Source organism: Podarcis vaucheri, assembly GCF_965113315.1.
Source record: "Podarcis vaucheri genome assembly, chromosome: 1".
Taxonomy (NCBI): domain Eukaryota; kingdom Metazoa; phylum Chordata; class Lepidosauria; order Squamata; family Lacertidae; genus Podarcis; species Podarcis vaucheri.
In genome coordinates, this window is record NC_138759.1 from 93,459,454 (window position 1) to 93,472,900 (window position 13,447).

General features: G+C 41.4%; 1 protein-coding gene across 7 annotated transcripts in view; it reads right to left on the bottom strand.

The window, feature by feature from the left end:
• The window catches only part of CLASP1 (cytoplasmic linker associated protein 1), a 165,318-nt gene that overhangs the window by 66,095 nt on the left and 85,776 nt on the right, over nt 1-13,447 (bottom strand). For 4 of the 7 annotated variants that reach the window (XM_082238054.1, XM_082238056.1, XM_082238055.1 and 1 more), the window contains exons 14-20: nt 13,185-13,255; nt 11,514-11,573; nt 9,179-9,256; nt 7,786-7,953; nt 6,634-6,683; nt 5,052-5,105; nt 3,752-3,919 (exon numbers count right to left, since the gene is read on the bottom strand). In XM_082238054.1, the coding sequence (XP_082094180.1) occupies nt 3,752-3,919; nt 5,052-5,105; nt 6,634-6,683; nt 7,786-7,953; nt 9,179-9,256; nt 11,514-11,573; nt 13,185-13,255 (649 nt within the window). The remainder of the gene's footprint in view (nt 1-3,751; nt 3,920-5,051; nt 5,106-6,633; nt 6,684-7,785; nt 7,954-9,178; nt 9,257-11,513; nt 11,574-13,184; nt 13,256-13,447) is intronic. The other 3 variants (XM_082238057.1, XM_082238060.1, XM_082238059.1) reach the window with 1 other exon arrangement.

Here is a 13,447-nt window from a genome sequence, read left to right on the forward strand (position 1 = left end):
ATAACGAAACTATTTCCAACACCATGAAAAGGTAAACAGAAAACAGCACTATTTAAAACAATCCCATAATATTTGTACTGTTAAAAATAAAAATAAAACATACTTCAGAAATTTAGAAACAATTAAAAACATCTAAAATATGTAAAGGCATTAAGAAAATCAAGTAACAGGTAAAGCAGTCATAGCTAATAAATTTCAAGGTTGCCAGGAACTGTACAATGAAACAAACTATTAGCCATTAAAATGTTACTAGTTCTACACAATTAATAAATAAAGCAGAGGCCTAGGAAGGCCACTGGGCAAAGAGCCAGAATAACCTTTTTATGCCCTTTTCTTTCTTTTTTTAAGCAAGCTTTTTCTACGGAAGCGAAAGAGCCCAACATCTCCAGTTACAAAAACCAGGTAAACCCTCAGTTGTGCGGTGATATTCATGAAGTGTTCAACACGTTAGGCTAGGTTCACAGAACTACTCAGAAGCAAAATGTTCCACTAAGTATTATGCCTAATGACAAGGGTGAGCTGAGAGACAAGGTGAAGGGTACTCAGCAGCAGCAGCATGAGTAAGAGGAGAACACCATGCAAGAGGTCATGCAAAGGCACCAGTGAACACAGATGAAAATCAGGGACCACTTGGGTGATAACAGAGAACTGGTGTAAGAGCCAGAGACAGACCTCAGTTACACAGAGACTGCTTACCCTCAGGTTTACTGGTAGTACCATCTTTAAGCAAATTTAGAAGAAAAAAATGAGAGGGTTAACAGGGAAAGTTAGTAATATTCAGCAGAAGTGGGCAGTGTGTAGTTAGCTACAAAAACAAGGTATAAGTTTCAGTTGAATTAAATGAATAATGTTAGTTAAACAGAAATGCAACATCTGTGCACCTGAAGCCGGAATTATCGTAATACATACATGGGTAACTGCACAAGGCTGCTACCACCCTCAGATATTTATGACATTTCCTAGTCTTCACTTGGGTTTGTCTTTCTTTTGACCCCCCCCCCTTTCAATTTCATCAGGCTTTTAGTTTGCTTCCTTTTCTGCCACCTAGCTTTTAAGTGTGTTGCACAGTTGATAAGATTGTTTTAAAACTTCATGTAAACCTGTTAGAGAGGCCTATACTACCAGAGTATACAAGTACCATGAACACACAAACAAACAAAAATTCGGTCATTCGTTTAACCAGACTGCCTCTTACAGCAGAGATTGTTATGACAATAGCTCCACCTGCTGACAAATAACCCCATAATGCTTTCAGCACATTTAATTGGTGACATCCAGTGTTATTCCCAACGCTCCCGTTTGCACAACAGAAACCTGATTGCACAACAGGACTTTTGTTTTATTTTCTCCTCCTTCCGTAGCAGATTTGGGGAGGAAGGAGGGGGGCTGCGGAGGAAGACATGCATTGGATATCACCCATTATGGTTCGTTAACACAAGTGTGCATATGAGCGATCTTGTGCTGGTTGTGTGAATGGCTCTTAAGGAAACTGCCTGCCCTTGCACTAAGTATAGCAGGGAAGAAAGAGAAGCTTGATGTCTTTTCACTAGAGTGTGTGCTCTACTCTTTTTTAATACTGAAGAAGTACAATTAGCCTATTGCTGAGGAGGGGACACTGTCAAAATGTAATTCTCTAAACCAGCGGAAGTAATACAGAACTAGTTTGTTTGTGAACCTCTTGTCTTTGCTTCTGTGTTTCCCTAATACTGGGCCAGCAAGTTCTTCTTAAATAAAAAGGTGCTTGTGGAAATGCAGGCATTGCATACTTGGTCATTAGAGAGCCCTTCTGCAGAAACTGACCATGGTAAGGTGATGTGCCATCTATAATAATACTAATACTAATAATTTATTATTTATACCCCGCCCATCTGGCTGGGCTTCCCAAGCCACTCTGGGCGGCTTCCAAAAAAATATTAAAATACTGTAATACATCAAACATTAAAAGCTTCCCTAAACAGGACTGCCTTCAGATGTCTTCTAAAAGTCTGGTAGTTGTTGTTCTCTTTGACATCTGGTGGGAGGGCGTTCCACAAGGAGGGCGCCACTACCGAGAAGGCCCTCTGTCTGGTTCCCTGTAACTTGGCTTCTCGCAGTGAGGGAACTGCCAGAAGGCCCTCAGCGCTGGACCTCAGTGTCCGGGTAGAACGATGGGGGTGGAGACACTCCTTCAGATATACTGGACCAAGGCCGTTTAGGGCTTTAAAGGTCAGCACCAACACTTTGAATTGTGCTCGGAAACGTACTGGGAGCCAATGTAGGTCTGGATTAGTTGTAGTTTCCAGGTCACCTTCAAAGGTAGCCCCACGTGTCGTAGGTGTCGTAACTACTTGGATGCTGTCAAATAAAATTAGTCACAGATTAAGTACTATCAGAAGAACGCTGCCCCCTTTGAGTGCAGTGCAGACTAAACCAATTGAAAGGAACAGCCTGCTAAGGTCAATGAAAGTAGTCTGCCATTTAAACTGAAGATTTTTTTAAAAATAAATAAATGATTGGGATTATTGTAAGATTAGGTGCAGGAAAAGCAGTAACTGAATAAACAAATATACCCACAAAAGTTGACAGAGATTCTGTGGTGGCACTATTGGCTCATGCTGACAAGATTTCCACTTGAAGAATGCAACATGCAAACCAATCAAGAACACAGGAGGACACATAGAAGCCGGTGTGGCGTTGTGGGTAGAGTGCTGGACAAGGAACCCAGGAGACCAGTGTTTGAATCCCCGCTCCCCACTCAGACACAAAGCTTACTGTGTGGCCTTGGGCGAGTCACCAGTCTCAGCCTACCCTATCTCACAGGGCTGCTGTGAGAGTATATATATGTACACCACCCTGAGTGAGCTCCTTGGAGGAAAAGTGGGATACAAAGGTAATAATAATACCTAGTTATACTACGATCACTTAAAGCATAGAGTCATTCAGGGTATTCTCTGGAGAAAAACTAGTCTGTTTCATGCCGGAAATATGCTTCCTGCAGCCTTTAACATTCACAAGTCATATTTGTTTGTTTTAATTTTGCTCCCCCAGAATGTTAGGCAAAATTTAGCAGCTGCTCCAAATTTTTACACTGGTGAAACTTAGCGGCTGTTTTATCTTGGCCCGACTTGCCACATACTCACTTATATTGATCTTCGTTTAAACAAGGTTTTCGCCACACTAAGCTGTAATAACCTAATCTTTATGAGAAAAAGGGAGGCGATTTCCCCTGATCTGCACTGAATCCTAACAAACGTATATTAGAGATTAGAAAAGGTTGTATTCTGCAACATCATACCAATCGCACACCTACTGAAATCAATGGATTTGAAGTTAGTCCTATACTCTGATGAAAATGGGATTATTCTGAGTATGACTTAGTGGAATGCAACCCAATAGGGCCACTTTCCCTAGATTGCAGCTACTGCATTCTTTCCAGAGAATAACATTTGTTCCTCATGCTGCACAGTCTGAGTTGTCTGGCTGCTCACAGAATTCACAGAAGCCTTGCCGAAGAAAGTGACAGCCATCGTGTCAAATAAAAATAAAACGCCGCCACTCCATAAACTGCTCAAGCGCCGTAGATGCCAAACCTATTTCCCTTAGCTAACACTTCTGTAAACAATCCATGAGTTTATTCCCCATGGGACAGTATATACCATTTTCCAAACTATTTCACTGTAAGGCTGGAACTCCCTAAGAAACGCATTCATTTATTCTACTAAATCCTTACATAACTCACTCATCTCCTTTATGGGAAAGCAAATAAGCTTACCTAGAGATGCGTATGAACCCGGGGGCAAGGCCGCTGCCGAGCTGAAGGGGGCATCTGATCCAGAAGTGACTTTAGATTTGGCACTGGCTGCTGCATTCACGTCAATGTCACTGCGAGAACGTTGGAGGGACCCTGATGCAGACACAGATTTTGCACTCACTGTAGAAGCTTTTGAGGAGGGGGGTGGGAAGAGAGATACGCACCGTTAAAGATAAGGATACTCAGGAAGATCAGTTTAGCACAAGTCTTTTTCATTCCTGCCAGGAGAATTGGGGGTGCTAAGACTAAAGACTTTTCCCTACGCCCAAAGAATAATTTCAGGCACACAAATGCTCCAGTAAGTTTTATCCTAAGAATTTTCCCCCCCATAAAATGGAAAAGTACTATATGAACCTTCGCTTCGAAATGAAACTCTACACCTTCACTATTCTAATGTGGTTTTAAATAAGCCTCATGCTTTCTCTTTTTCAGCTTGGTTTTAAGTTCAGCTGAAAATTGTTTTGTTCTATCTCTACTAAATAAAGTTTTTTGTTGTTCTCTTGCTGACACACAGCAATAGAATACATGAAATGAAAACATACAATAACATACAGCAATTCAGCAATAAAACAGTAAGCCAGAAATCAATCAGTGATAAACACCAGCCATAAAATACAACACACAAGCACAAAACAAGCAATCTGTTCAATGCTCTTCCAAAATTCACCCTCTTAAAAACAAAACAAAAAACAACGGACTGAGAGAGGTATAACAACACTGTAATTCTTGTGGTTGCTATTACAAGAAGTCTTCTTATTTAACAAATAAACTGTGTTAAAATCAAACTTTTTACGTCTTTTAAATTAATGTGTCATACCAAATTAAAGTAAACATATTTGTGCTCTTTATCCAGCTTCCTCCTCTCCCTTCCTATTTGGCAAAATAAAGATCTCCCTCACATTCAGTCAGAGAAACGGCAACATGATTATGGCCCTTTCAAGGACCTATCAGGTACTCTTTTGCCAGTGTTGTGTTAACTATTCTGTATGTAATCTCAGCTACTGAGGTCCTTCCAACCCAGACCATATGTGTGTTAACCAGAAACTCATCAAAAATCTAAGGTCTTCCCCGACGTGGTGACCATTGTTTTGGACCACAGATCCCATAGGATCTGTCAGGGATCAGGGGTGATGAGGGCTGTAGTCGAACAACATCCAGAGGGCCACAAGTTGGGGAAGGCTGGTCTAGATTGGTGGACCTTGGTTTCTCAGTTACATGAACCATCCAGACTCTGTTCTGCTTAAAATATAGGTTTTCCTACCTCCACTCAAATCTTTATTCTGAACTAAATCATACTGCTGCTCTGATGTAGCTTCTGTGAGAAGAAAATTTGACGGAGTAAGTTAATGCTACCTATCTATTAGATTGCTACTACAGCTTATTATTACTAAAAGAATAAGGCTTCTGCAGATACCCTTTGCCGTTCTGGATGGCTACTACAGGAATACTCAATTCAGTTTGAGGCAGTATATTTGTGGGGAAGATATAGTTGAGGATTCATCTCCCTATTTGTTGGCAGGCCCTATTTTTAAGGATGTAGTTGAAAAATCTTACAAAAATTGCAACAAGACGACCGAATTTCTCTTGGCAAACAGAAACAGGCACATAAATAAAAAGGTGGCCTCATTTGCTTTTGTTGCAATGACAATACATGATTAAAACGTTTTTAGAAGAATGTGGTGGGTGTTAGCTGTTGCATTTTTTAAAAAAATATTTTGCTTGCAAATGATTGCAGTTTTCTTATGAAGAGTGGTATAAATAAACTTAACCGCTTATATCTAATGATGTTACTATATTTACTGTGTGTACTGTAGTGCACGTCCTGTACTGTCCGAATCTACAACACATTCAAAATAAACTGAAGAAACCATGGAAAACTCTGACAATTGTAATAAGTCTGTCTAAAAGTTTTTCATTCATTCATCTGCAGTTCTGAGCACCTGAATAAGACATTTGTTTATGAAGCTAGGAAAAGTTAGAATGAAGACTTCAAGCTCTTCCATTCTCAAAAGAAACCCGTTTTTGTGGACAGGGTGGCAGACATGAAGTACTGTGAGTTGCATCAGAAACCAATGGAGAATTACTCTCAGCATTCACAGTGTCCCTAGGAGCCTGGTTGCTGGCATCCCTTAATACTTGTGGAATATGGAATCCAAAGATTTGTCTAGATCAGCCTTTGCCGACCCAGGGCCCCCAGATGTTTTGGTCTATGACTCTCATCATCCCTGACTAATGGGCACATTGGCTAGGCTGAGAGAGGTTGTAACCAAAATATCTGGAGAGCACTTGGTTCGTAAAGGATGACTTAGAAATTAATGCAAAATGTATCATGCCTGTTATAAATTTTCATATATTAGTGATTTGTTGCTGTCTGTCATAAGTAGCACTGAGGCCAATCTAACGAAGACATCCCAACTGATTTTAAGGAGCTTAATAAAGAATGATCTTTATCAAAACAATGTCTGGCTCAAAATGCCTTTACGGATGAACATAATTCAAATATTTTGCCAAGTGTTGCTTCAAAGTTATTAAGTGAGAATTTACTCCTGCAGAACAAATCTTGAGACTAATCTGCTCTCTGAGTTCTGTTGCCATTTATCCCAAAATGTTTTCCCACTTTGAGACTGCTTCATGAAAGGTAGCAGCATTTCTGAGCAGCTGCTCCCATACTGAATTAAGCTAGTACTACCTATTCTGTCTAGCAGTGCCTGACAAGGGTCATTGAGCAGAACTGTTTCTTGTTGGCTTGACACGAGGAGCATTTGCAGGGAAGGTGGTGCTTCACCTTTCCCATACCGCCCCATTCCCACTCCCACTTTAGACCCAGTCCTCTCAATTTTCACCTCGCGATGTAGTGCTTCCAGTTGGACTTCTTTTGGCAGACAGCGGACGACTAAAAAGGAGGAGAAAGAATGGATTTAAGAACAGGTTTTCTTTGAATCCACAAATGGCAACACTTCCAAAAAATTTTATCTCGGAGGCTTAGGAGCCTCCCTCCCCTCCCCACATTCATTTACAATTGATTACAACAATGCATGCCTGCACTGTCCACAGATTCCAACAGATGAAGAACATCAACGTTAAAAAGCGTTCCGCCCACCTTCCCTATTTATAGAAGGTTCCATCTCCCATGCTTTTTAACTTCTACAAGAAACTGCTGAGAAAGGTCATAGGAAGATCCAGACCAAAGTGTCACCTTGGGATTTTGTTTTCATCAGATCCCAGGTGTTGGCCCTCATCTTTAAAGCCCTGCGCACCTGGGAGTGGAGCATTTCCAAGGACCACCTTCTCTCACATGTTCCCGCCCACATGGTCCAATCCCACTCCAGCTTCCCTTGCAGAATGAAGCTCGGGGGGGGGGGCAGGGCCTTTTAAACACCAGAATGCTCTCCCTAAGGAAGCTAAAATGGACTCAACGTTTCAATGCTTCATTAAAACGTGGCCTTTTAGGGAGCTGCTTGGGGTAGACTGATGAACTCTGGGATTTATTCCTGTCTGCTGTGATAAGAGGCAGATGCACACTGTTGGATTATGGTTTTGTTTGGAATAAATGTTAATAATAATAATAATAATAATAATAATAATATATTTATACCCTGCCCATCTGGCTGGGCTTCCCCAGCCACTCTGGGCGGCTTCCAACAAAATATTAAAATACAGTAATGCATCAAACATTAAAAGCTTCCCTAAACGGGGCTGCCTTCAGATGTCTTCTAAAAGTGTTCATCATGTGAATGTTTAATGTTTTACTGCAAGCCGCTTCATTATTTTTTTAATGAAGAAAAAAGCAGGGTAGAAAACTCTAAAATGAACAAACAAGCTAAATTTTGGATCGCATGTGAAATCAGAACAATTAGATCAAGTTCCTATACATGAAATCAAGCGACAATTCTCAGAATCCAGAAGCGGTACCAATTCAGCAAATGAAACTGAATGTTTAAAAAGAAAATGGGGAAAGGTCATATTTTGTTAGTATTAACACTGTGACAGCTTACTTGAGACTCTCCTGGGAGCTAGAAGAGGAGCGGTCAGACTGAGGCAAGGACACTATGCTGTCAGAGTTCTTCAAGTCAGACTGCAGGGCTTTCTGGTATGAGGACTCCAACGAATTGAACAGATGCTCTGCTTCTCGGCTAAAATGGCTGTGGAAGCCCCAGTAACACCTGAGGATAAAATTTCAAATCAATCACTGAACACATTAGCGCAACAGAACTTTAGCCCCAGAGAAGCTGCTCTGTTGAAATTCCAGCCAAAATTTAAAATGGCAGTGGTGGTGGGGAATCAACTTATGGAATCAAAACCAGCATATTTACATCCATTTATTTCCACATAAATTATTTATGCCTCCACACACTGGTCCATGCATCACACTTTACACCACTGTTAAAAGCAAACTGTGCTTTATTGTAAACAAGATGCATGCTGCTCACAAGTTCTTCCTCCGGTCTTCCCCCGCTGCTGTTGGGAAATGAGGCAGAGTCTGGCTTGTCACAACATCTGAACCAGGCCTCATGGTTTGCTCCTCAAAAACAAATTGTGAGCGGTAAGCCAAGAACAAGTCTTGGCTTCCGCTTGTGGTTTGTTTGCAGCAAAACAAACCATGAGCCCAGATTTGGACAACATGAAAAACCTGGCAGCTGCAGAACTAGGGGAGGATGACAGCAACAACAACTTATGAGCATCCTGCATCTTGTTCACATTTAAACTTCCACTAGCTTTTCACACTAGTTCTAATGTTCCCGGCAGGAAAAGAAATTAACAGGAAATGAGAATAAAGATTCAGGGATAATTGCACTTCCTACTGCAAAATAAGAATATATCTCAATGGGGAGTACAACATACACTAACATAGCCTACCACTTTGTCACTACACTGGGTTTAACCATTGCGATTGGACTTTTCTTGCAGTTTCAGCTAAGGCAAGCAATAATCCATGAAGGCTGAAGGATCAAGCATTGATAAGGGAAAACTGAATTCTAGTGAAGTCCTCAAAAATATTGGGTGGCAAGAGAGAAAGGCATTACAAACTGCAATTCTGAAAATACCAGCAAGTCTTAGAATGCAAATGTCTGACCTTTAAAGAACCACTGAGCAAACAGATCTTTGAAACTGACACAACTCTCTTGTGAAAATAGATGAATCTTCCACACAACTTACACCAAAACAAGGCAAAGCTATTATGAACAATACAGTCAATAGCATGCCTACAGTAGTCTCTTTCTCTCCCTTTTGCATGTGAGTTCCTGAAGGCATGATTCTGCCCCTCACTAAGTGACATCAAATTTCATGAAACTGCTGCAGACTTTAATAGCCTTGAATTCAGCTGCATAGCACACAACAACGTTCCTTGATGGACTCTGCAATGGAGGGGAAAAGACTCCCACTTACTTTCTGGCTTTTATCCGTGCTTCAGAGTCAGCATCGTGGATTCCCTTCTTTAGTGTTTCAGCCAATACTGATATGTGCCTGAGATTAGAAAACAACATCATTTACCAGGCCGTGGGGGGGGGGAGATACTCCAGCGCCACTGCACTTTGGGGCCATAAAAAGTTTGTCCATCTTGCCAGAATAAAAACAGCATGCTTTGCTAAGCCCAGATTTCTACACAATATCCTTTTTGAGGATGTGGTTGCTTACTTGTGCCAGTCAGCTTTATTGCATTTGCCTCTCTTGTATTCAAAATGCCAAGAAACATTCTTCAGAGGTCAATCCTGAGTTACTTGGAAACCACAGAAGCATAAAAGTATAGAGATGCTAAAATGTGCGTATGCCGCTGAAGCCATTTGGGAATTAATAGGGTTTACTTGCTGGCGGGAGCGGAACAAACAACTTTGGCACCATAATCTATGTTGTATCGTGCATGCAACACCAACTGGTTAAGATAATGTGACAGCACAAAACGTTCAGGGAACAAAGCTATCAAAACAATTTGGTGGTCCCGTCTGCACGCAGCATGAGTAACTGTGCAAGCTCCCACAGAGCAGATCACAGTTGCTTCGCTCCTACATCTGTTCTGGTTCTGTGCTGAGCTAAGCCACAGTTTAGCATGTAATCCAAAATAGGATTGTGATTTAGGTTTGTCCTGTGGATCATGGTTTGCCTTGGAAAATTACATCACGAGTCTGGATTTGGACAGTGTGCGTGAAACCAAACCACGACTTAGCTAAGTGAAAGCACAGTGGCAGAACAACCAGAGGAGCAACATGCTGATCGTGATCTCCTTTCCAGGAGCCTGCACATTTGCTCCTTTGGCTTAATAGTCATAGTTTGGCTTAATGTTACATGGGAATGAGGTTGAGTCTAATGTGCAACTTCTGTGAGGAAAAGGGAAGTGGTCAGTTTGGTTGAGATTAAACCATCACAAAATCTCTAGAGACAGATTTGGGTGATGTAGGATACAACAAGGAGCCAGTGAAATATCCTTTGCAGTGAGGAAAATATAGCCGTAGTGATAGGAAATATAGGCCTAATTATTCTTTTCCATGCATTTCATTCTCCTTCCTCACTGAGAAAGGGTGAATTGAGACGTACCATATTCAGTTGTAAGTGTGGTATCTCCCAGGCAATCTGTTCTCCTTTTCATTCCAGATGGGCAATATCAAATTTAGCTAAATTAACTCTCAACCCAGCATGTGGAGAACTAAGAAAGGCATTAGGATTCTTCCCCTCCTGCCCTGAAAAGTGGAGCTGTTCTGCCACAAGGTATTAGACAGCAGAAGACTAAGATTCGCCTAAAGTTCCCAGAGACAGATACATATTCTGTCAGCACAATACAATATATGCAAGCTGTCTCATCTCCTTAGGGACTATTTTAAGGCTAAGAAGTGTGGATGCTGTCTCACTGACTTGGCTGAAAACTGCAACGTCTTTTTAGCTACTGTGACAATCTCCTTATGCTCTGTACCCCTGCAGATTCTTATAATTCAGCTCTCATCTAAATACTCAGGTTAGCTGCAAATGTTTTGAAAAGGATAAGCTATTACATAAGTAGCACAGTTCTCTGGCAACCAAATTCCTCTCTGCCCTGGGCGCTCTACCTTTTGCTTCTAAGCATAAAACACTCATGAACTATTTTCAACTTCTGAACGTGGTCAAAGAAAAATCTTCCTTGTAACCAAGCTGGCTTGGAAATCTTTAAATTCAGCAGTTTTACCTAACAGTGATCCTATAGGCCTGGTGCTAGAACATACACTGGTTAAATTTGATTTCCTCTGCTCCCTTGTTCCTCTCTCCTCTTTTGTTTATTTGTTAATTTAGAATATTTTACTGTGCACCTCAGCCAAAAATGCTTCAAGAACAGCTTACGTAAGATAAATAAACACACACCTAGTCTGCAGATTTACAATGCAAAAAATGCAATACAAGCAGAGAGGAAAAGGAATAAAGAGGGAAGGGGAAAGCAAGCAAACTCAGGCACCAATCCTTAAAGTGATGCAGTTCTTTTAAGGACTAGCTGGAACGGAGCAGTTCAGGGAGAGTTCCACTAAATGGAACTGGTCTTCCCACAGAGCTGAAGGAGTGGCCCTGCTTCCCATCAATCCCTCTGCTGGAATAGCTGCTGCCACATGATATCTGCGAGAGTAAGGAGCCCAGTGGAGATTGCCTACTCCTCCCAAATGTCGCTAAGTCTATCAGAGACTTCCTTCCCTACCAAAGAAAAAAAGGGGGGGGGAGTGAGGTTAGAGGGAAGCATGCTTCCTCTATTACAATACACACATCTTACCTTTCTAGGGAGTGTGTTTGCCATTCTTGTAAAAGTAAATATAAAAATTCAAAACAGCGCCTAAGGTATGAACAAATATGGGAAATTACCATTAATTAGGTTATCTTTATAAATACACATACCACATTAAACTTCATAACTGCCTAACCCAAGGTCACTAAAAGCCACATCTACCAAAGAATATATGCTTCTGGAAAATACTTAGAATTTTGCAAATTTCTGGGCAATGTGAGTTCTGTAGTTGTGATGCGGTCACTGTAATATTCTGTGTGCCTATCACTATGAGGTTGGATTTTATTTTTAAGCGGGTCCCTCCGGCTGGTCATAGAATGTGGAAGGTTCTCCTTTTGCCTTGAAAGCACATTTTTGTATGTTTCGACCAAAGTCTTGGGCTCACAGAACAAAAACCACACGCAACATTTCATACAGTGCTGAAGTGAGGATCATGTCCCTTGTTGGGATCAACTAGCATTTCAAATGCAGGCAGAAATCTTGTTCAGAATGGGTGGAGCCAGTGTGGTGTAGTGGTTAAGAGCGATAGACTCGTAATCTGGGGAACCGGGTTCGCGTCTCCGCTCCTCCACATGCAGCTGCTGGGTGACCTTGGGCCAGTCACGCTTCTTTGAAGCCTCTCAGCCCCACTCACCTCACAGAGTGCTTGTTGTGGGGGAAGAAGGGAAAGGAGAATGTTAGCCGCTTTGAGACTCCTTCGGGTAGTGATAAAGCGGGATATCAAATCCAAAACTCTCTCTCTCTCTCTCTCTTTAGGATTGGGGGGGGAATACTGGGGGTTGGGGTTTTTTATACTAATTTAAGTGTGTTACCTCGTTGAAGTGATAGGATTCCATCCCCACCCTGCACCCTTAAGACTGAAGTCTTCTATCCAAGCCAGTTGGAAGCTATACCAACTTTTGAACATTTCAGGTCACTTTATTTTAACTTACTGCGGATGCTTTTAACAATTGTCAACAACTGTGTGATAGGTGCTACACATAATATAAGAATGAAACAATTAGTGTCTAGAAGGCTTAAAGATTTCTGAAATTGGCAGTTACAGAGATCTAGCTGATTTCCCTTCTTGTGGCAATATATTGAGGGCTCTAGGAAGAGAAGTAGGGGCATCGCCACTGTTACTTTGATCTGCAGAATTTTGGCGTGTTTCTGGATTTGAATTTGGACCTTGGGCTAAATGTGGGGGAGAGAGAGACTTTTTATCCACTCTGTTTGGAGAGGGGTCTTCAGCTTTTTATTGGTAACTAAAATTCATGTATTTGGCCTTGGTTTAATAAATAATAACAATAATAATAATGCCCAAGACACTCTGGGCAGCTTCCAACACATATAAAAAAATAATAAAACACCGAATATTAAGCAATAAAACAACAGCAGTGGCAGACTTTGGGTTCTCAAATTTCAGCAGCACCCTGTGTGATGCTAAAATTTGATGCTCCCCACCTCCTGTGCTCACTGTTGCAGCACCTGCTATGGGCCGACACTCAAGTGTGGCTGAACCGAACATGCTACCCTAAAACTGCCTCTGCTAAACAGTGAGAAAGATTTCTCTTTGTCCTGTGGGCAGTCTCTAGGACATTCCAAATCTACAATTCTAACACTAAATTTCATTTTGCTAAGCCACCAGATCAAGAAAAGGGGGAGGGAAACACAACTCACCTTCTAACTGCGACAGATTTGGAGGTACAGTTACTGGTGATGATGGGGATTAGTCGAGGGATGTGTGTATGCTACGGAACGAAAAGCAACAACAGGGAAATCTTAAGAGAGGTTGAAAGCAAAAAAAAAAAAAAACTGTTCCTAAAGTGTAGATGCTAAAATGAAAAGATTGTGGTTGACTCAATCAGACACACAGAGGATGGATTCATTGCCAAACATGTCCCTCTGCTCCTCTCCATGACAAGAATAATAAATATTTTAAA